The sequence below is a fragment of the Anoplophora glabripennis genome, unplaced genomic scaffold, assembly GCF_000390285.2.
Source record: "Anoplophora glabripennis isolate ALB-LARVAE unplaced genomic scaffold, Agla_2.0 scaffold2, whole genome shotgun sequence".
Taxonomy (NCBI): Eukaryota; Metazoa; Arthropoda; class Insecta; order Coleoptera; family Cerambycidae; genus Anoplophora; species Anoplophora glabripennis.
The window spans coordinates 4,291,927-4,314,624 of NW_019416325.1; the positions used below are offsets into that span (position 1 = coordinate 4,291,927).

At 29.2% G+C, this 22,698-nt stretch overlaps 3 protein-coding genes across 3 annotated transcripts; 2 read left to right on the top strand and 1 right to left on the bottom strand.

Moving 5' to 3' along the window:
- Positions 1 to 1,954: 1,954 nt before the first annotated feature.
- On the bottom strand, positions 1,955 to 3,043 carry LOC108916579. Its single transcript, XM_018722870.2, has 2 exons — positions 2,611 to 3,043; positions 1,955 to 2,546 (listed from the first exon to the last, which is right to left on the bottom strand). The coding sequence occupies exon 2, from the start codon at positions 2,543 to 2,545 to the stop codon at positions 2,147 to 2,149; it is 399 nt and encodes a 132-aa protein (XP_018578386.1). The 5' UTR covers position 2,546; positions 2,611 to 3,043; the 3' UTR covers positions 1,955 to 2,146.
- Positions 3,044 to 4,340: 1,297 nt separating this feature from the next.
- Positions 4,341 to 7,095, top strand: LOC108916827 (polycomb group RING finger protein 3). Its single transcript, XM_018723134.1, has 4 exons — positions 4,341 to 4,524; positions 4,592 to 4,744; positions 4,797 to 5,089; positions 6,903 to 7,095. Exons 1-4 carry the CDS (start codon positions 4,413 to 4,415, stop codon positions 7,026 to 7,028), a joined length of 684 nt encoding a protein of 227 aa, XP_018578650.1. The 5' UTR covers positions 4,341 to 4,412; the 3' UTR covers positions 7,029 to 7,095.
- A 6,491-nt stretch (positions 7,096 to 13,586) lies between these two features.
- LOC108917001 (b(0,+)-type amino acid transporter 1-like) lies at positions 13,587 to 19,706 on the top strand. The gene is made up of 10 exons (XM_018723409.1): positions 13,587 to 13,630; positions 15,270 to 15,455; positions 15,543 to 15,821; positions 15,899 to 16,024; positions 16,079 to 16,178; positions 17,032 to 17,076; positions 17,462 to 17,689; positions 18,040 to 18,286; positions 19,111 to 19,282; positions 19,397 to 19,706. Exons 1-10 carry the CDS (start codon positions 13,624 to 13,626, stop codon positions 19,489 to 19,491), a joined length of 1,485 nt encoding a protein of 494 aa, XP_018578925.1. The 5' UTR covers positions 13,587 to 13,623; the 3' UTR covers positions 19,492 to 19,706.
- Positions 19,707 to 22,698: the final 2,992 nt, after the last annotated feature.

The following is a 22,698-nucleotide window of genomic DNA, read 5'->3' on the forward strand; positions in this document are numbered from 1 at the left end:
GTAGCTAAAGCTTCATTCACATAGGATTAGTGCGGTTGCATTGGTACTGTAGAAAAGTTCTTAACATGCATTGCAATAGGGACGTTCAGAGAAACTTCACAGTAATGCCGCTGTACTGCAGAAGCTAGAAGCGTTTTGGCTTTTACCAATCCGTTCCCACCAGTACTACAAGGACCAATCAGACAACAGCATTTTTTACAGAACACCACAAAACATACAATACAGTAAATAATACTAATTTTATGTAAACAGAGTAGATAATATTTATACCACACAAGTACAATGCAACAGTACAACTGCAGTGCCATTGCACTAACGTTTATCTGAACGTTACTTAAACAGTTAATAATTTGTCACAGATTTCACACAAATTTGCAATAACTTTGATGTTATTCCTCCTCTGATTTTCTTCCCACTTGCTGGGAATCGCCCTGTATATTACTGAAACTATTTATATGTAATTTAAGTAATACGGTTTTGAAATTTACCAACAAGTTGTCTCTAGAGAGAGCTCCTTTAATTGTAATAATACATTTTTATATCAGTTTTTGTTATTTTTTAAATGTGAATTTAAAATCGAGTTAAAGAAATTGAAGAGGAAATCAGAGGAATTTGCGGGAAATCTGTCCAAGGAATTCGAGGGGTAGTCCAAGGAATTCAAGGGGAAGTTCGAGGAATTCAAGAGGAAGTCAGGGAATTCAGAGAAAGTCTGAGGAATTCAAGGGAAAGTCAGGGGAATTCCCTCGAGTAGAGGAATTATGGTGTTCAAAATTATAAATGCACTTTACCTCTTGTTTTATAATATGATAGGTATGTTTTCTTTATAGATTTAATTCTATCGCAATCTTACTATGTGTCAGATTAATAAATAAACCAAAATACTGTGCCATCAAAACAAATATATGACTTGTATATATCACTGTGATCAGAAAAGAGAGAAGAATAAAAAAACCGCTAATACACAGGACGTTCCATTAAAAAAAACAACTAAAATTTGGATGGAAAAAAGCAACTTTCAACTTTTATATATTTCCTTAAAACTGATCATTGCCATTTTTTCTTAGATAGAATGGCAAAAAATATAAGAAGTTCTGTGAATACCCTTGCACAGTTCCCCTTGAAACACTGTAGATTTATATAACCTCTTAAAAACTACTATTTTTCTATAAAATACTATACCTTACAGTCCTCCATTGCTCCAACTGCTCACATATTTACTGTAACTTTTTTACTTAATAATCGTTACTACATTCTTCCAAAATATTTTTCTCCTCATTGTATATTAAAGATCAAAATCATTGGTCAAAATCTTCAATGAATTGTAAATTATCATAATTTTACATGCTCAATACGCTAGTAAGATTACTGGTACATTTTTTAAAATTTTATTTAGTTTTACAACTACCTAAATTTTTCTTTAGAATCTGGAAGTTCCCAAATTGCAATTTATAAGCCTATCTGTAAATAATGACTAATCTTTTTGACTATAGTACCTAGTACATATCTTGAAAAAAAACTGATATAATTTAACAATGCTAGATAATATAAGCTTTACAATGATTCGTTTCAAATTTTTGTTGACATTAGCTCATAGTAAATCATAATTTACTCAAATGAAAAACATATTCTGCTGTAATTGTTCAAACATTAGAACACATTTTATTATTTGTAATTGTAGAAAGTTCAGCAGCTATAAAACGAAGTAGTTTATTCAATTATGTTTCTAAAAAATGAAATCAACATATGACAGATTTAATCAAGAAATTTTTATGTCACTAATCGCAAAAACTGATAAAAGGGTAAAAAGATAATTTTTAATGCAACTTGATACTTCTTGTTTAAAAATAGTTACTAGGAATTCAGTTGAACTCATTAAGTCAGTTATAATCAGAAGAATGAGTTTATCAGGATTAATGACTAATAAATTTTAGGTATTACAGATAAAACAAAACGGTTACAAATATTTAAAATAATTTTATTACAAAATACCAGACAGATACAACACTACCAAAATGGCACTTAAAGGGAATATATAAGTCTTAAACAAACATTGCAAATAATGCTTTCTTAAAGTGTAAACACTACATCTTATTAAATAAAGTGGAATATACTGAAATTTTTCAATTATTACTTAAAAGCCATTGGATTACCACAAACCTGAGGAGAACCCACCAGGAGGTACACGAACACGGCGTGGGGGTGCAGCAGCCTCCTTCTGTTCATCATTTTCCTTCACTTCTATGTCTTTAATTTCTTTTGGCTTGGTATTTTCATCTACAACATCAGTCTTAACTCCATTTTGGTTTCCATTTGTTATTTCTTTTTCATTCACATCATTTTTGGTATTATTTTGTTTGATAGGCTCATTGTGCACAAAACAACTATCAATCGTTGTAGGGGGGTGATTCTTCCTTTTGTTTGGGGTCTGCGTTTCATTGCCTTCTCTAATACCAAAAATGTCTGTATGGCCACCGCCTGGTGGTTTTAGAACTCTACTAGAATTTCTGGTTTCAGAAAAGCCAATGTTAATATTTGTAGAAGTCATTCTGTAACACAGAAGCGAATATTTAATAATACAACACTATATAATTTTTGAGGATTTTTACTTACTTAAAATATTGTTCCAATGAGTCACACTATACAAAGACAGTTAAACGCTGTTTTACACACTCCAAATATATTAACTAGCTTCTTGATTTATGAAAATATAATTTTCAACCGTTTTCTTTGTTTTTTACTAACAATGAACCGTTGATAATCTTCAAATAATCGGACTCTATTCAACAAACTTATCAACAAGAATTTCCAACGGTTAATGTTCGTTTATCTCGTTTCTTGTTTAAAATTTCTGAACTTTTGTCCTCGAGTGTCGTCACGCTATTCGTCGACCAATGAAAACCGACCTGTGATGTGTCAGTAGTACGTTCAGAAATATCCTACGATGTTCTCAAATTTAAGTAATAAAAACTTTTATTACACTATTCACTAGCAATAAATTCTCACTTCTTTGACATTAATCATAATAAAGAAGCTCAATAATTAATGCTTAATATTTACCCTATATACCATGAGAGCTACCTTATAACTATTTTTCACGATTCACGATTATTTGTCGCAGTACTCGTAGTCCTTAGCAACCAAGTGAGTGAGGTCAACACAAGCGTAGAAGTTTTTTAATTAAATAGTTATATCTAAATATATTTTGAATAAATGAATTGTATAATTTGTATATGCACAATACAAAAATATAATATGGTATTCTACGTGAAAAAGTTAAAAATTGGTTTAAATCAGTGTCGTAGATATGAGATAGGTACGCCGGTTACAGCAGGTTCATCGGAATACAGGAATTTTATAAGAGATCGGAATACAAGAATTTTACAGGAAAAGTGTGTTAAGCCATAAGATCGTAATTTTGAAGACATTTTGTAGATCACTTATATATATATTCAGTATTTCCTTTTTACAAAAAGCCATGAAAAAAGTCAAGAGATAATTTTCGTTCGAAACATAATTTGTATTTCAAAAACAACAAAAAAATATTCCTTTTTCAAAGGCCTGCATAATTTTAGAGAAAAATATGACCCAACATTCCTCATATCTACGCTACTGTTGCAAGTGAGAGTTCACAAAACATGTTATTGTCATAATATAGTGTGCGAAAAATTTCGTTTCATTATATTCATTTGCTTAGGAAATATTTTGTTTAAATATCAACACCTTGTATCTGAAATACGAAGGTTTCAAGGACAATATTTATATAAAAAATAATCTTAATTTTGATATGCAAAATCTTCATTTTTGGCACGTCAGATTTATTTTATCCACCAGACAACTTCAACTTTTGGCGTCAAAATACCAACACTAGAGGTTTACGAAAATGAACTCGGCACTCTGAGTTCATCTAGATCACTATCTAGACATTTTGTTCTCTCTCTCTCTCTCTCTCTCTCTAATACCATAAGAATGACAAAGATAAAGATAGTGATCTTAGCACTCAAAGTGAATTTTCGAAAACGCCCACTATTCTTAGTCCACCAATATATAATCAATGCTATATATAGTGGCCTTAATTAATTACCGAACCAGATCACCACATCAAAATAAAAACTATTGCAAATTAAACAGCATGTCTTTAATTTTAATGACGACTAAAATGTAACATCAAAAATTAAAAATTAAAGGAGACACCACAAAACATATAATAGAGGAGACACATCAATGGAACAGATATTGGAGAGAGAAAGGCAGGTGTGAGAAGTTGCGCCAATGACCTATAAGGAGATTTTACGCTGTCATTTTACGTCTACGCGCAAGCGTAGAGTGTAGAGACCTTGATAGATAAAATTTTTGTTTGTGTGTGTCAATTAGGGTTAGAATTAATTTTGCAAAGTTATGGTTTGTTCTAAATTATGATAATGGAAAGGAAAATAAAACTAAAAACACTGAACAGTCATATAACTTGTAAAATATGTAGGGGATATTTAATTGATGCGACAACTGTTACAGAATGTTTGCATACATGTATGTACTATTTATTTTTTTTTTGTAACAAAAAGTGATCCATACTAAATTAAATACAAATTTTTAGTTTGCAAGAGTTGTTTGGTGAAACATTTGGAAGAAAACAACACCTGCCCAACATGCAGCATTGTCATTCATCAATCTCATCCATTGCAATACATAAGTTTCGATAGGACTATGCAAGACATCGTGTATAAGCTTGTACCCGATCTACAAAAAAGTAAGTCTCCATTTTGTATACTTCTCAGTTAAAAACACGTATTTTCTTTCAGATGAAATTAATCGTGAAAGAGAATTCTACCGTCAAAGAGGTTTACCTAATCCTAAAGATATCCCACTTACAAATGGAGATCTACACGGCGATGACAACCACGTAGACAACACTCATGCGGAAAGTGACTATCATAGACAAGATGAACAAGTAAATGTGTGTTTGGAGTGTATAAGTTCGAATTTGAAAACGTTAAAGCGTCGATTCATTCGGTGTTCTGCTCAAGCGACCATTCTTCATTTAAAGAAATTTGTGGCCAAGAAGGTTCTAAACGGCATGGAGAAGTATAGAGATGTAAGTATTATAAGAAAATAAATATATTTTTTTTATTCAAGATAACCAGGTCTTAAAAATATAAGGGTGGTTAAATTAAAGTTACAGAATTTGATGACAAATAACATACCAAAGAGGAATATTTTCCATTTTTTTTGTTTTCAATACTGAAAATTTTATTTTTCGTTTTTATATAGGTGGTTTTTAAACTCAAAACATTAGTGGCACACTTTTGTGGAGAAATCAAATATGTATTAGCTCTAGTGCCTATCAGGATAGAGATGAGACATTCAACTTTTGTTTTTCTAGTAAACTCCATATTGGATCACTTCATTTTTTAACTCTGCTCATTTTTATGGCTATGATGATGCACCTGCATCATATCATATGATTTGTTTTTTTTTGCCAAAATATTGCATTATTCAGTTTTACAAAGAATGCCTTGGAAAAGAAAAATCCAGGTATTACTGTAAACCAAATTTTGAGTTCAGCTAAGTTTTCATTTGCATCAGAGTTTAAAAAACCAAAATCACAAGAAAAGCCATATCAGCATCAAATTAAGTTAATTTTGAAGAATATTTCATCTTTCTTTGTCAAAATTTAGACTTTACTTCTTTAAACTCTGAGGACAATGACAATTTAATTGAACTGTCATAATTTTGTATGGAGTTGGATGTTTTGTGTTTAAAATACTTTGTAAAAGTGGATAATTTGATGTTTCAGCAAAAACAAAGAAGCAAATCTTTTTGTATGACAGAAAATATTAGATTCGACAGTAATTTTGTTGCCTTATATCTGTAAATATACGAAAACGAAAATGTGATTTATTATCGTTATTTCTTTTATTAAAAAGAAAGAAACAAACGATCGTCACATTCCAGAGATGTAGATTCTAACTCTGTTTTTTCTTTTGGAACACCCTGTCTATTTTTACATATTCAATATGGTCAAGAAAATGTATCATAAGTTAACGTCGAGTTTAACATATTAGAAAGAGATGACTGTTAGTTGTTAAGTACCAATTAGACAACTAAATTTTTGTCTAACGAATGTTTTAAATATTCTGATAATTATGGTAGAAGATAACATTTTTGTGTTATGGCCCTATACATTTTTTTTACAGGTTTTCTAGTTTTCTATATAATTTTTTGGATCTATCTTTGTTTATGTCTAGATCGATTTTCTTTATATGTTTCCATTGATTTAGTATACTTTTCATCAATTTTTTAAATATCGATTCAATTAACTGTTTATAATACTGTTTTGTTATTTTTTATTTTATTATTAACTTTTTTAGTTAATACCTTCGTTTTTATGACTGCATTATATTGACTCTTCTCATGATTTTATCTCTCAGTTCATGTATTAATGTTTGCCTAAGGTACTTACAACAAATGATACAAAATAAAATGTGAGCGCAGGTAATTCTAGTAATTTAAAAAAATGCTTGAAAAAATATCTGTATGCAACAAAAGATTTGTGCAAATGTATGATAAAGTGTACTGCTCTCGCAATATGACTTATCGGTAACAAAAACAATTCTTATCTGTTTGTTTGTAGCAAGAATCTTATCTGAAATGGTATACTCATTTATTCCATTATTGCTATAAATTTTTTTATATAGGGCTAAATTTATCTATTCTTATTATTGCATGTTATGGTTTATTTAAAAGATATTAAAAATCAAATAAATATGTTTCGTCGGAGAATTATTCAATTTTTCCAGTTTTTTTAAATACCAATTTAGTAAAAATAATTTTCTAAATGATTTTATTTTAGTTCCTAATGCGGGTACCTATAATTTCTTTTTTGCTTACTTTTATTTTTGTTGTAGATCGATATACTTTGCAATGACGAATTACTAGGGAAAGACCACACTTTAAAATTTGTGTATGTGACAAGATGGAGATTTCAGAACCCACCACTGACTTTACAGTATCGACCTCGAATCGATATATAATTTATTTTTTAGTTATTTAAAAATATATAATTAACTCTAAAATTTGTACCATTCAGAGTTAATTATCTATTGAAATTGTTATTTATATTTATTTAGTTTTTCTTATTTTATAACTGACTTTAAAATATTGTGTTTAAAATTTACAGAAATATGACAACCTTAAAAATTTTTACAGGACATTTTAAATATCTTTACAGTTTAACATAAAGGTTTAAGGGTTTTTGTGCAATATGTTTAAAACCATCTGATTAGTTTTGTTGGAGTACAATTTCATTGTATTAATTAACTGTTGTTTTAATATTTTAAACACAATATAAATAAGGTAACCCATACTTAACATATAGTACAAATTTTTATAGTGCTGTTAAAACAAAATGTTCTTCAGGAGTATTTATCTCAATAATTTTAAAAATTTGAAACACCAAATATCGTAATGTAAATTTATTTTATACATTATCAGTGTCGTATGTTTTTTGTGGAATCAGTATGATGACAATGTGATACTATAATTTTTATATTTTTGGGAAATTGTTGCGAGTTAGGATAATATAACTGTCCATCTTTTATACAAACAGTATCACAACTGCAAAATATTCAATTACTTCAGTTGCCTTATATTTTTATGTATTGTAGACAAAGGATGCTAGAAAGGTTTTCTCGCTGACGCTAAATAGAAGATTCCCTTTTTAATATTATTTTTCAACATGACCTCTCTTAATTTCACAATTTGCCCTGCAACGACTTAATCTCATCAGAAAAAACCATTCCAGTTGGCCTTCAAAATAGTCGTCAATATGTTATTTTTACATGTTTAATGTCTAAAATGATGACTCCCAAGATGCTTCTTCAAATTTTTGAATGAAAAAAGTCAATTGGAGAAAGTAGTGATAGTGATGGATGATGACTTTTGTTCTTTTGTATTATTGTCTTCTGAATTGTACCTTAAATGGATACTTTGAATAGTTTCGTCTACGGAATGAGGTATCACAGCTTACCCAGATTAACCATCTTTATTATCATTACTTGCTTCACAAACTTTTTTAAATTTAGTTAAGTATAATAATAATGATAGTACATGAAAACAGGTGTCACATCAAAATTGTTTTAGTCATTTTAAGGAAATAAATATTTAAATAAACACCAATACTAACATCCAAAAGGCGGTAGTACTCAAAACAACAGCAATAATTAGAAATTTTTCTGAATTAATATTATTATATTTTATGTAAATTTAAGATAATACAATCCTTTTTTACTCAAAGGTTTGATAGAAGTTTAAACAGTGTTGCCAGTAAAGTACGCATCATATGGAAAAACTTTTTTATTTTATCACATTTAAAAATAATGCTATTTTTGGCATTTTCATTAAATAAATGTGAAATATGTCAGAAATAGATCATAGATTGCTTTCTTAATCCATCGATAATCAAAAGTTCCAGATGTTTTTTCTATTACAAAACTTCACCCAATGTCATTCTAATCACTGTGTCTTCCTGGGTTCAATTTCTTCATTTATAAATAGTGTGTTAATAGGAGAGAATTTTTTTATTTAATTTTTATTGTGACAGTTATATTGTTAAGAGCTGCAATTTACGAGTTTAATATTTAGCCAACTAGTATTTATCTGCCTTTGGGTTCCTTCTGTGTTTAGAGAAATGTAAATATTAGAGTACTTGTAAAAATTTTGTAGTTTTATATTATAATTGTACTACTTTCTTAAATCCGAAAATGAATGAATTGTGACCATTTCATTTATTTTCGACAATTTTTCCATGTATATTGTAATTAATTTAGGTTTACTTTTATTTCGCCAAATGGTTAGGTTAAGATTTTCATAGTGTTTAAAGAGTCAAGACACTATGGCCTGTCCTATATCTTTGACGATTATGAAGCCAATAATAATCGATAGTATCTGTAAGTTTCCATTTATTTGTTAAGGATATAAGGTGGGCTTAGAAATTTAATTTATATGCCTTACATGAAAATTAATCAAGCCTAAAGTCTCTTAATGCGACTAAATTTAGTGATATTGAAGTATGCAATGAAAATGGTATAATTACGAATTGAAGAATTTAGAACAAATTTGATAAGCAATACAAAGTCAGGGATATAAGAGTTACCCCAACATTTTTGAAAACTACAACAATCGTAAAATCTTCCTTTGTTTGGAAATTTTATAAACTGCCAAAATGCAATAATGTGAGTGTTACGTGTTGTATGTTATTAGCAAAATTCAACTCTTCGATGCCAAGAAGTGGAAGAAATGAATATAGTAAATGTAAAGTAGTTAAAGTACAATTGTAATTTTATGTAAATTATTTTTGTGAAATATTAGACACTGCAGATGAGACAAAATTTTATAAATTTTAACTTTTATACAAGTTTATAAAAAATTCATTTAATAAATGATTAACTAAAGCAATAAATGTGGATAATCTATTCTAATTTAGCCATTTGATGGTAGTTGCTTTGGCAATAAATAACAATGGTTTAGTGTTATGTAAAAAAGGGAACACAATTAAAGAATTTCCAATTAAAACTTCGGATTTAAATATATTCAGGTGAATTTCTGAAGTAAATCAAAGATTATTGTTCCTTTCGTATAATACATATACAGGTTGAATTAAACCTACAAAGTCCTTTGGCACAAATTAATTGTAATTAATGTTCTGGTTAATTCTTTTTAACCATATTTTCCAAAGAAATATCCATTTTTGGTGTAGTTAGATTGTTATTCATCTTCTTTGAGTCACTCCCGCTTTATCAAAGGGAATTGTCTTTACAATTTTTCATTTATTTTATTCATAATTACTTCAATTTGAGTGAGGGTTTACCAAAATTCACTCCAAGTGCTATCTCAGTCCTTGTTTATCTTATGGTATTAAACATAGAGGATAATGTGTTTAATTTACTAAGAGTGAATTTTTCCTCTTATTTTGATTAAGCTTCTAAGAAATTGAATAAGGTTTAAGGGAAATTGAATAAGGTATTCACTTTGAATGCTCAGATTAATATATCTGCCCTTGTTATTCGTATAGATGATGGGTTAAGATGATTAAAAGTTAATTTTCTCTCTTCCAATTTAAGCTTTTATGAAACTGAATAAGAATTTATTAAAATTCACTGGGAATGCTCAGATTACTATCTCTGTTCTTTATTCTTTGGTATTAGAGGTACAGGATATGTTTATATTACTACGAGTTAATTTTCCTTCTTGTTTTGATTCAAACTTCTAAGAAATTGAATAAGGGTTTATTATCTCTGTCATTATTCTTATGGTGTCCGAGGTAACGTACGAGGTGTTTACATCATAAGAGTTAATTTTCCCTTTTATTCAGGCTCCTCAGAAAGTACATTTTGGTGAATATTGGATTCACTTTGTCCAGCTAACTGACCAAACTGTAAAAATCAAGATTAATAATGTTACATTGTCCTTGGTGATCTAAAGAATTTTGCAAAATTGTAACATCTTTTTAAATTGTTTGAGTATTAATATAATTATATTATTAATTATGTTTTCTTCTCGTTGAACACTGGAAAGAATATTATATTAGTTTAGATAAATAATTTACTTTTTTAATCGTTATAAATAAAAAATGTACTGAATCAGTTGGGTAGTTGGCACAATGACAATCTTTTGATATTACCTATTTATTTCTGTACCTTTTAATGAAGAATATTGTAAGTGATTTTTGTTAAAAGTACATTATTTTCTTAAACACACTATATTGAAAATTCAGTTTTAAACCATGTATATTTTAAAAAAAATCAAAACTCTCAGTTATATTAAAAATATAAAATAAGTATCAATATATTTTTGCAAAAACTAATACTGTGTGTTTTAGATCATATAACTTCTTTATTTTTTTGTAATGTAGAATTTTATGAAAGTAGTAGCATAAATGCTTATGTGCGGTGTTTAATCTGTTAATAATTCAATTTCTTTAAATGTATATTCATTTCATAAAGACAGAAGTATGTTTCATGCAAAGGGTATATTAGAAATTAGAGTTTTTTTTTGTAAAAATTTAAATTTGTTATTTTGTTAATAAAATACTTTTGCTTTCAGAATTATTCATTTGTGACATGAAAATATACAAAAACAAATTTTCATTAGTCTCAAATTTTCAATATACTCTACTCCCAATATTTTATTTAATTTTTGTAAAATATAATGATTTTTAATGAGGTATATACAAACGAAAACCAGATATATATTTTTGTTTATAACTTTTAGCCTTTTTTTGACAATAACTACCTCATATTTTTATATTTGTGGCTCTTAAAGTTTTTGATAAATTTATAGTTAATAGATACCGGCAGAAAATTTTGTTTAGCAATGCCATTTTGATTGCATATTGGCTATTATATAGTCATGTAATTGTGTATGCCGAGTTCCCAGTATACTGTCTTTCAATTTTTCTATTTAATAGCATTGCGCTATGAGAGATGCTACCCAAAAATCAAAATATTTGCATTTTTATACAATCATACCTTGCAGTGTATGTAATTTTTTAAATGATTTAAAAATTTCATTATTTATAAGACTTGTCATGTAAATATTCTACATGTAATTGAAAAACTAGACCATTTTATTGTTTTTGCTAGCAGCAGTTATTTTTGTATTTCAATATATCTTACATAAAAACTGTCGCCCAGTTTAAGTTAGCTTTAAAACTTTTTACAAAATCATTGTCTATAGAGGTGTGAATTAAATATATTATTTTTTTTACAAGTTATTTTAAGAGAAACATTTTAATTCCCCCCTCCTTATATTTTAGAATCAACATTGCCCCAACGTATTGAAAAATATTGCGTTGCCAGATAAAAACAAATAAAGAAGTAGCCTTTACTTCCTGTATGAATTGTAACGTGTCGTTGAAAAATTAAAATTGACAATGTGTGTGCAAAGAGAACAGTACCAATCAGCACACAGCAGTGATAGCACTAAATAGAAAAGTATAACCAATCACAGACGTAATGGAAATATGCCGTTTTACAGCGCCAAATTTGAAATGTATTACCTATCATAGAAATATCACGTTAATTGTGGTTATATTAAAATACTGACATAAATTTGATTCTGTTAAGTGTATGTCAATTTATAAAAAATATATACATCAACATTAGACTGAAACTATTTTTGGAAAAATTACCACAATCTGAATAATTCCGTTCCACTGCAACGTTTCTTTTATAAACTAGATAACTTGCAGCAGGTTGCTATATTTAATGTTTCTGAAACTTTTTCTCGGTCACTTTCAATAAGCTAAAATGGAAATAAAAAAGGAAACACGATAACTTTACTATGATGTGTAGAGTTTGGAAATGTTAGGACGGCTGCAATGTGGTACAGGGTTCTTTTATGTAATTTTATTCAAACAAAAAGTGACACAACTGTACTTCTACACTAAACACTTCACATGGAACTTACCATAGTATTGTGAGTTGTGAGCATAGAGCGGCAAGTTTCCGATGTCTAATGATGACGTAACCGTAACCAATTCCTTAATTTTGATTATTATGGGAATATTTTTCACAGGCATGTGTTTGAATTATTTTAAATTCAAATGGTGTTTCCGTTATTCTTGAGATATTGAAAAAACGTTATTTGTTTGTTGAATTTCATGTCGCGTTAAAAGGACTTGGGAAACGGTCACTTCATTGTTTGAAAAAAAAAAAATTCATTCAAGACTATAGTTTGGTATTATCTTCTTCTATAGTATGTAATAAACTAAGTAGATACATATTTAAATAGGTATGTCAGATACATAATTCCCTTAATTTTACAAATGCAATTAAAATAAGGTGTTTAATTACGCGACTAAATTTTGATAGCAATTCAACTGTTCTATCTAATCCATTTAAGCAGCGCTAACGCAGATTATACGATAAAATATAAAATCAAGCAATTCGCTGGTAAAATTTTTTTAATCTGATTTTATTTTAATAACTTTAATAAACAACTAATTTAAACTGAGTTTGGTTCAGCTATCTAGGTACTTAAGTATTTTAGTTTAAGTGAGAGAGATGTTCTGGTCCATATGGTTCTGGAACACGGTTTGAAATTAAAGGTCATTTCTATTGCTCCTCTGTGGAACCTTGGCCAAAATCTTCTCTTTTTACCAAATTTAGGTAATTTGCCCAAATAATTGAGAGTTATTGAGAGCAAACAAATCTAGCGGTAGACGTATTATTTCAATTTTTAGGCAACTCTTACGCTTAATTTGTGTTTAACGAGCGAATGAGAAAGATTTACCTCTGTGTTTTTGGGGATTTTTGTGCGACGAAATCACGGATCAGAGCAACAGTTTTAGACGTAAGTAGAAAGTTTATCTTCATCCAGTACATGTAAAGAGATAGTGGGGGATTAAACATTAAACACAATTACTTTGGTTTTATAAAAGCAATTAAAAATACATATATAACTAAAATTTTAAGAGCAATTCAGTAATTTTATCTAATCCATTAATAATATAATAATATAAGCAGTACCAATCAGATTGTAACTGATTTTAGGATAATAAAATAAAATCAAGCAGTTCCCTGATAAAATTTATAAAACCCGTCTTATTTTGTGTAGTGCTATAATAAAATGAGGGGTAAATATATTATTTCTTAATAAACAACTAATTTAAATTTAATTTGACCAGTTACCTACTTAATTTATTCTGAGGGAAAATCATCCAATTTACAGAGAAATTGATTCCATGTTTTTTATATGCAGGGCAAAAAAGTCCACGAAAAAAATTATAGAATAACTATTTAACCAATTAAATAGACGCGCCTCGAAGCAAAGTTAATTTGGCTGTATTTAGACTCCTCTTACTTACTTTGCCTCGTCCTGTGTGACCGTCCTGTCCCTGTCACTCGTCTTCTCGATTGTCGATCGCACTAAATGACGTCATAAATTAGCGCGGCTGCAAACACTCGTTTAAAACAGTTTGCTCATCAAACTTTAGCAATTAATTATTAGTTATTTCTAATATTTTCACTACATGATTATATAAGACTATAGATTATTTCTAGATATTTAAAAAATATGTGCAAGTTCTCTATTTTTTGTCACACATTTCCAACAAATTATCTTTAGTGTTTACTACAATTTTGTTAACACATAAAAGTACTGATCTGTTTCTATGAAATGTTTTCTTAAAATCGTTTAAAGTTTTTACAAACAATTATGTGTTACTATTTTTTTCTCGCGGCGGGGGGATGTGGAAACCTAACCTTTCTTTTAAATTATGAGATTTGACAACAATGCATAGCCCAGTTCACAATTGTGCATTCGTTGCATCCACCGCGCGCCGTTGTTTGTCACGCTATCTTATCCAGTGGCGGGGTATAAAATAAAAGGCTAAAAAGAAAATGTTTTCGAATTTGAAAAAATTAATTATTAATATGTGTTTCCAAAGGTAGCCTCGTTATAAATATGACCCCCACTGAAAAGTTACACCCTGTATAATACTTTTTTATAATATTTTTTTTATAATGTAATCATGAAACATGCTAGGAAATCATTAGCGCGGAAAATAAAATTTTTTGATTTTTCAAACTTGAGACAAATGTATTTAAAATCGCATTTCTCGAAAAAAAATCTTACGGATTTATTTGAACTTTCAGCAAAATCGATCTCGAAAACGAAGTATTTGCAGACATTTTTTCATAAGACCTTTCCTAAGGATAATCGACCAATAAGAAAGTTTTGCTGAGATAATCTATACTATATGCCTTGTCCGTCTTTCACACAAAGCACGTTTTATATTATGTCAGTAATATAAATATAACAAACAAAATTTGCTTGTGTGTTGCATATACAGGGTGTTTCTGAAATAAGTGCGTTCCTTGAACAAGGGCGTCGCCAAAGGGGGGACAGCTGAATTTTAAATTAAAAAAAACAAGTTTTTATCTATCGGATTCAGAATAAAAGTTTAACAGTGCAACTAAAGCTATATATGTAACGCACCAATTTTATATAGGGGGAATGAAAATCGTTTTTTAACTAATTTTCGTCGAATTTCTTTATTTTTTAGGGTTTTATTAAAAATATTTCTAAAAAAATTAATTCACTGTATCTATTTCTAACTCTAATTTATATTTTTCCCACCCTTTCTCTTATCTTGTGAGTTACTTTTACACGATATTTGAATACATTTTAGCATATTCGAACAAATAAACTTTATATTTGATCAAAGAACTACCAATTATTTTACTAAGTTTATAAAACGTATCCGTTTTCAGTGACACAATCAAATGATCCTGTTCAGCTAAAAAGAGTACTGGGTCTGTTCTCTGCGGTAAATTTCATTATTTCAGTAACTATTGGATCAGGTATATTCATCTCACCTACATCTGTTCTAAAATACTCCAAATCGGTTGGGATGTGCGTTCTTGTATGGAGTTTGAGTGGTGTTATCTCTTTACTAGGTAAGTCAACCGTATTGAGTCATCGTCAAAAGAATCGTCTCTTCCAAAATATTTCAAAACCGTTACAATGTTTTTCCTTTTCTTTAGGTGCGTTAACTTACGCCGAACTTAGCACCTTAGTTCCAAGATCTGGTTCGGACTACGTGTATTTTATGAGTACGTTTAATAAATATCATAGATTTTGGGCCAAATTGCCATCGTTTCTGTATTCAATGGTGATGATCATGGTCATAAGGCCAGCTTCCATAGCCGTAGTTCTACTAACGTTTTCGCATTACATCAGCGATCCAATACTAGACGCATATTGTATAACGGATCTTGATGTTATTGAAAAGGTTAAGATAACTCTGGCCATTTCTGGATTAGGTGAGATTACACCTATTACAAACACAGAAGTAGATATGAATCATAGACTTAAATGTTAACAGTTTTGTTACTTTTAGGGCTTTTGACATACATTAACACCGCCAGTGTAAAATTGTACGTTTTAATACAGAATATTTTTGGCTGTTTCAAAGTGATTGCATGCCTAATAGTAGTAGGTGGAGGAATCTACGAAATTGCAATGGGTAATGCCTCGTCTGACATTTATCTGACTTGCCAATCTCTAAATTAAATTACAGGTAATGCGGAAAATTTACAAAAAGGTTTTGAAGGGACGACGTCATCGCCGAAAGATGTCGCTCTTGCCTTTTACAGCGGACTTTGGGCTTTCGAAGGATGGTAATAATATTGAAATTAATATAAATGATTAGCAAAAAAGGATTATATTTTTCTATTTCCGATAACAAACGGGAATATTGATTTTATACAGCATTTAAAAAAGTCCTTTATCCAAATTTGTGGATTTATGTTGGTTACAGTTTTTGAAACATTTGTGGGAATTAATTTGTTTTTGGTGTACACTATATTCCATTAAAGACCAATATAGATGCTTTGGGAGCTTGAATTTTAAAGACCAAAGTATGTTACCATTATCCATATAATTAATAATAATCAAACAATGAGAAATAATTTATCCAAATTTTTATATTTTTTTCATTAAGACGGATAGAGTTGTAGCAGAATTTAATCGAACTTTTTTGTTTTCAGAATAAATCAAATATGCAAATATGTTTATAAATTATCATTTATATAATAAAAATGCATTCTAGAAAACAAATTTTTAATGTTGAAGAAAAAACTTCTTTAAGATACGTTTTTCGTACATTAATGCTAAGAACTTTATGAAAGTGATTTTCAAGTGATAATATCTCAAATACAGTAAATAAAGAAACGCCAAATATAGCAGAAAATCTAACAAAGAAAAGTTCTTTCCAGCGGCTTCTAAAGATATTTCTGAGAAAAAAATACCGAATCCCCACCAGGAATATGCAACAACTTTTTTTTATTTCACTTTTGCCACCGAAAATTTTCCGACCGTTTTCAGAATTTAATTATTTTTAGTCGTTTTCAAGAAAAACACTCTTCAACCCTCTATTCATTACCATAAGTTTTAATCCAGGACTTTTTTAAAGTGCTACTCAACTATTACAGCATGTACAGTTCGTCATGAAACACACTGTATTTTTTGTAGGTCTATGGTGACATCCATAACAGAGGAAATAAAAAATCCTGAAGTGTAAGTTTACTTCTTCCTTTTTTTACAATAAGGTTTAACCCGTTAAACCTTCCGCGTTGTACAGAGTGCCCTTATATTCCACGTACATGAAGTTGTCGTAGATCTTTGATGTCAATTAATATCGTTAGTAGGTGCAGTTTATCAGTAATAAGTGTACCAAAAGATGAAAAAAAGTCGTTTAACTGAAAACGAAAAATATGGCAAAATAATAAAGTTAAATTCCCCCTTGAATTTATTGTTCATAGTTTCCGAACACCCTATATTTCAAATGCTATTTTCTTTTTGTATGAATGTACAATTTAGGAAAATTTATCGTTATCGAGATATACAATAAGTAGTTAAGATCTGCAAATTAATTATTTCTATTATATATATTATTTTTTAGAAATATCCTAAGAAGTATACTCATAGCTGTTCCACTTGTAACTATTTTGTATGTATTTATGAACATATCGTACATGACAGTACTAACAATAGAAGAACTGATAAATTCATCGGCGGTAGCAGTAGCATTTGGGCAGTCAGTTTTAGGAAAATTTGCTGTTGTGATACCATTGAGTGTCGCTTTCAGCACATTTAGTTGCTCTCTAAGTCTACAATTTGGAATTACAAGGTAAATAATCAAACTCTTAAACCAACTCATAAAGTGTAGGTCGTTTTTTACTTCTCTTGATCTTATTTTAGTTTCGCTCGGTATTTTGCTAATAATTCTGTCAGCTTCAGACAGAGAAGTCTGAATAAGTTAACAGTATAAACAGCGAAACGTCAATCGAACCTAAACGAACATGTGAAAAATAATACAAAAACATCATCTATTTTTCTCTTGTAATACTTGAATAAATGTTTATATACTTTTAAATTCAATCTTTATTTCGAACACCAATGGCTTTAGACTCTTTTTGAACTAAAAATAATCTAAGAAACAACATTGTAGAGAACACTATCAGATTTTTCCTATTTTAGGCTGTGTTATGTCTCTGGACAAGATGGTTTAATGTTGAAGAGTCTATCGTACGTACATTATAAAAAAATGACCCCTGGTCCCGCAGTTGTGCTTCAAGGGATCATTACATTTTTGTTTATATTAACCAAGGATGTAACCGAGTTGATTCAATTTGTTGGCTTCATGAAGATGATATTTTACTCGCTTTCAATGGTGTCACTGTTAATATTAAAGAAAAGGATGAAAGACGCCCCAAGACTTTATAAGGTATCGAGTGTGCCTTGCAAATGGTGTGTTACACACAATGTTATAGCTTTGCAATGAAATGATAATCTAACAAATTAAAGTACGTTCTGTACATATTATTATTACAACGAATTTAAGCACCTAAAATTGTTAATTGTTTTAGTTGTTGTTTCTATAGTATTTTCGTCCGATCTTAATTTTCTTTTTTGATAGTTACCATTCGAAAATTTTGTAATTCTTCTGCAATCTTTTATTATTATTCCCTCTCTACTAGTCTATTAATCTTTGCCCAGTAACACCTTTCACATAGCGTGATTTTTTATTAATTTATTACCGTTGATGTGTCTCTTATTACAATTTTTTTGCTTTTGTTCTTTTTTGCATGTTATAAATGTTTTTATCTATGCTTTGAGTGTCAGACCGAACAAGTATTTCAAGAGAAGTTAAATATGTAGTGCTCTTTTCCATATGCGTGAAGTAAGATTCTATATTTCTTGTTTCCTGATCATCAACAAGAGAATGGTTTTGCAAATTAGACCAGTTTTAGCGTATATAACTTAGTGTCTCTGCTCTCAACTTCTCGTGATTATTTTGGTGATAATGTAGGTATGGGCTTACTGAACTAAAAAGGTTATTATTATTTTACTGTTATTCTATTTTTAGGTATCTATTATCTATTATCTGTTACCTCTTATATGTTATCTGTTATCTGGTGTGTGTTACATGTTATCTGGTATCTATTATCTGTTATCTGTTATCCGTTACCGGTTATCTATTCTCTATTGTTTATTGTATACTGTCTATTATCTATTTTATTATTGTTGTTATTTTTTATTTTTTTTCAGGTTCCATTTCTGTTGCCAATATTTATGCTTTTCATTTTTATGTTCCTATTTTTCACTCCGATAGTAATAGATCCAACTGCAAAGCATCTAATTGCTCTAGGCATTGTAGGGTTTGGCATAATTTTTTATTATGTGTTTATTTACAAGGATTTGCAGCCCGATCTATTTTTGAGTAAGTATGAGTCTTGCTTTAGTTTCGAGTTTTTAATATATGTAAAAAGAAAAGAAGGCATATAAAAACAAGTACGTTCGTAAAATCTAGTATTAAAACATTTCTGTATTTTAGGTGGTTTAAATAGCTACATACAAATTTTATTTGAAGCAATACCGTCTCGAAGCATACAAGAAGTAGGAGATGAAGAAGTCGTTAATAGGCCGTAACAAACAATTAAATATTTTATTATTAATTAATGTATTGATTAATTAAGTAATAATTTCCATGAAATTTAAGTGCAGGGAGACAATAATTTATTTTTATTTTTTTAATTTCTACATAAAGTCTCAAAGTTTAGCAAACCAGTTCAGCAAGCGGTGTCTTTTTTTACTGTATTCTCTTATGCAAAAAAAATTAAAAATAAAGAACATATTTAAATCTATTGTTTGTCCTATCTCAAATTTCTTTTTGACTGACAATCTCTTATTATTTTCAACATGATAAACATTAATTTGATGAACATAGTACTTTTACAGTATTACTAGATATCTTAAAGGATCCATGATTCCAGATCGTCATTTGTCTTCCGATTTATTTAATATAGAGGATAATTTATTAGAATCCGTCAGTACTTTGGTAAGTTTAAGAACATGGAGCCAGTTGTGTAGTTAGTTTGGTTAAATGATGTTAAATAAAATTGTGATGCAAAAGTGTAACAACGGCAACTTTTACTTCTCAATAAAATTATGGCATAATTACATATGACATGTACAATACAATTGTTTTTTAAATGTATTATTGTGAAACGCGTTATGTTAGTTAACTTCTCTAAGTTAAGTACTAGTTTTACTTAAAAAAAATTGTTTCTGTCTTTTACAAAAATCAATATACCAGTGCTGATTTACGGAATTTGAGACGCACTGTATGTGTCCCCATGTACATTAATTAAAACTGCAATAATGAGATTATATTTTATTTATAGCAGAGTGTTTTTGTTACACTAGAATGAGTACACCAGTTATGGTTTGTTAAAATATCTTTATTAAACGTTGAAGGTTCGGTTTACCTTAGACAAATTATTTAGTTTAGCACTTTCTCAGAAATAATGTAGACATTATGTTTGTTAAACCATATTGTGCTCTTGGTTTTAGTTTTTATGCTTTGAAAGGAAAGTTTATATCGCTTATAAAAATATGCCGTAACTAATCAATTAAAACAAATTATTTTCTAGGGTTTTACAGAAAATAAAAAATGCCCTTTCAGTCACAGTAGATATTTGCCGTCAACGAACATAGGTCTGGCTTTATTTGATAAGATTGTTTGGATTTTTTCTAATTTCAGGAGTGTCGTCAACTTTTTTTTTAACAGTTCATCTATGCTACTGGAATTTTCTCAAAAATAGTAGTTTTTGGTAAGACCCAACTTGTTTGAAAGAATTATAAAATAAGAATTAAAATCTCTGACAACACAGATTGTTGGTATATATCTTTTGTTTAAGATGAAAAGAACACAAGTTTCTATGAAAAGAGTGTTAAAAATTATAAAATGGATGGTAAATGAAATTGAGAAGTTTAACATTTTTATTTCATGAAAAATACTTTATATTAGAGAATGTGTTCCTCAGCAAATAGACGAGTTTCAAACCCATTACCATTGGCATGTCCATACAGAAAATAATCAAAGTGCAATCTTTAACAGTAATAATTAATGTATTTGTGCAATATGTCATTTTATTCCTAAAAACAAAAACAACATAGGTACTTTTTTATAAGAACACATGAATAAGAACCACACGCCATTTATTAAGACAAAAATGTCAAATTTTGTATTGTCATATCATCAAATGTTGTGTTGTGCATATGGTCAATAAAGAGGCTATTAAAATTACATCGTGCCATTTTCCCGAAAACGATGCCTCATATCGAAATGAGTATATTTTCCGTGCCTATTCTACTTTTTCAGACACAGTGAACTTTTTGTAATAATCACAACATATACTGTACTGCCCGGGAACAAATTTTTACCAATTTTTGAGGGTGCTGAATACGAATTTGGAATTATTTTTGTGCAGTTGAATCTAATTTTCGAGAAAACAAATATTCAAAATTCAGTTATGTATCATTTAAAATACATGTAATTAGACTCATCGCTGGCCTGGAAAATATATTTTCAGAAATTTTAAGAAAAGCTATGTTTATTTAATCTACACAGCCTTCATAAATGATTACAAGTCACGTGACTGTCGAGCTTAGGCAACCAACATTGCAGGGCTGGCACTGGTAACGAAAATTATCTGGGCTGGATAGAATCTTGTGAAAAATTACACCGATCACAACCGGTGAAACAGAATATTGTGTTTTAATGTAATCTTGATCTTATTTTTTTAATTTCACCGAAATTTAATTGCCAACATGAAGGAAATAAAATTACTGTTCCCAACAATGATATTGCTTTTTTAAACTTATATTTCCATATAATAAAAACTAGTTTATCTACCTACATAGAGTTAGGTTGGGTTAGATAAGTTCTTTTATATGAATTAAAAAAAAATTATTTGACCCAACTTTATGTAGAAATTAGAAAATTAGAATGATAATCAAATTAGACATTACTTTTTTTATTTTATTTAAAAAAGCTCAACCTGATCTAACCTAACTTTATGTAGATGGTAAAATTTGATTTTAAAAAATTATCTTTGACGTCCTGTTTCTTGAAAACAAAAGATGTAAAGCCCTTGATCCTTAGGAAAAAATATTCTTACCGTCTAACGTTAAGACTTTTCCCAAGACATCCTGGGTATTAATAAGTCTATACAGGGGCGTAGCTACAACTTTTGCTTGGGGTGGACCCAGGCCTGCAAGCAAAAAAAATAGGTCAGCGTCTTACAATATCAAATTTTAATTTGATTCTAAAATATGACAAAAATAAGATGATAATATTCCCTGCTCCCCCCTAGCTGCGCCCATGAGTTTATAATAGTTTTTTTTTAAATTCTGTAAAAAAAAACATTTTCAAAATAAAATAATAATTCTATAAATTTTTATAATATCTATAAAATAAAAAAAACACTTTGTGCCTTTATATTCACATTTCTCTTCTAACAATGAATTAATATGCAACAAAGTTGGTACTAAGCTTTGTTTTTCTTGGTTGTATTTGAAAATTTTAAAAGAAAATTCTAATTAAGTTTTTTCCCGTGAGTATGACTTTTGGTGAACCTGAAGAATGATCTTACAACCCTTAGTCTTCGGGTTAAAAAGACATTCTTGGTAATCGCATAAATAATTATCGCATTTTGGGATTCTGAATTCAAGAGTTTGTTGACCTCCAGTGGTGTATAAATACCAAAAATAAATAGTACCACAAAAAGTTCGAAAGTTAACTAAAACAAATTTTAGTGAAAATTCTAGAATCTCAATGGAACGTTCGCCAAA

Bases quoted from the DNA above. Each gene is read 5' to 3' on its own strand.
- LOC108916579 (XM_018722870.2), bottom strand. From the start codon at position 2,545: ATGACTTCTACAAATATTAACATTGGCTTTTCTGAAACCAGAAATTCT.
- LOC108916827 (XM_018723134.1), top strand. From the start codon at position 4,413: ATGATAATGGAAAGGAAAATAAAACTAAAAACACTGAACAGTCATATA. The intron at 4,745-4,796 runs GTAAGTCTCCAT...ATTTTCTTTCAG, and splicing joins TGTACCCGATCTACAAAAAA to ATGAAATTAATCGTGAAAGA. The intron at 5,090-6,902 runs GTAAGTATTATA...TTTTTGTTGTAG, and splicing joins GCATGGAGAAGTATAGAGAT to ATCGATATACTTTGCAATGA.
- LOC108917001 (XM_018723409.1), top strand. The intron at 15,822-15,898 runs GTGAGATTACAC...TGTTACTTTTAG, and splicing joins TCTGGCCATTTCTGGATTAG to GGCTTTTGACATACATTAAC. The intron at 19,283-19,396 runs GTAAGTATGAGT...TCTGTATTTTAG, and splicing joins GCAGCCCGATCTATTTTTGA to GTGGTTTAAATAGCTACATA.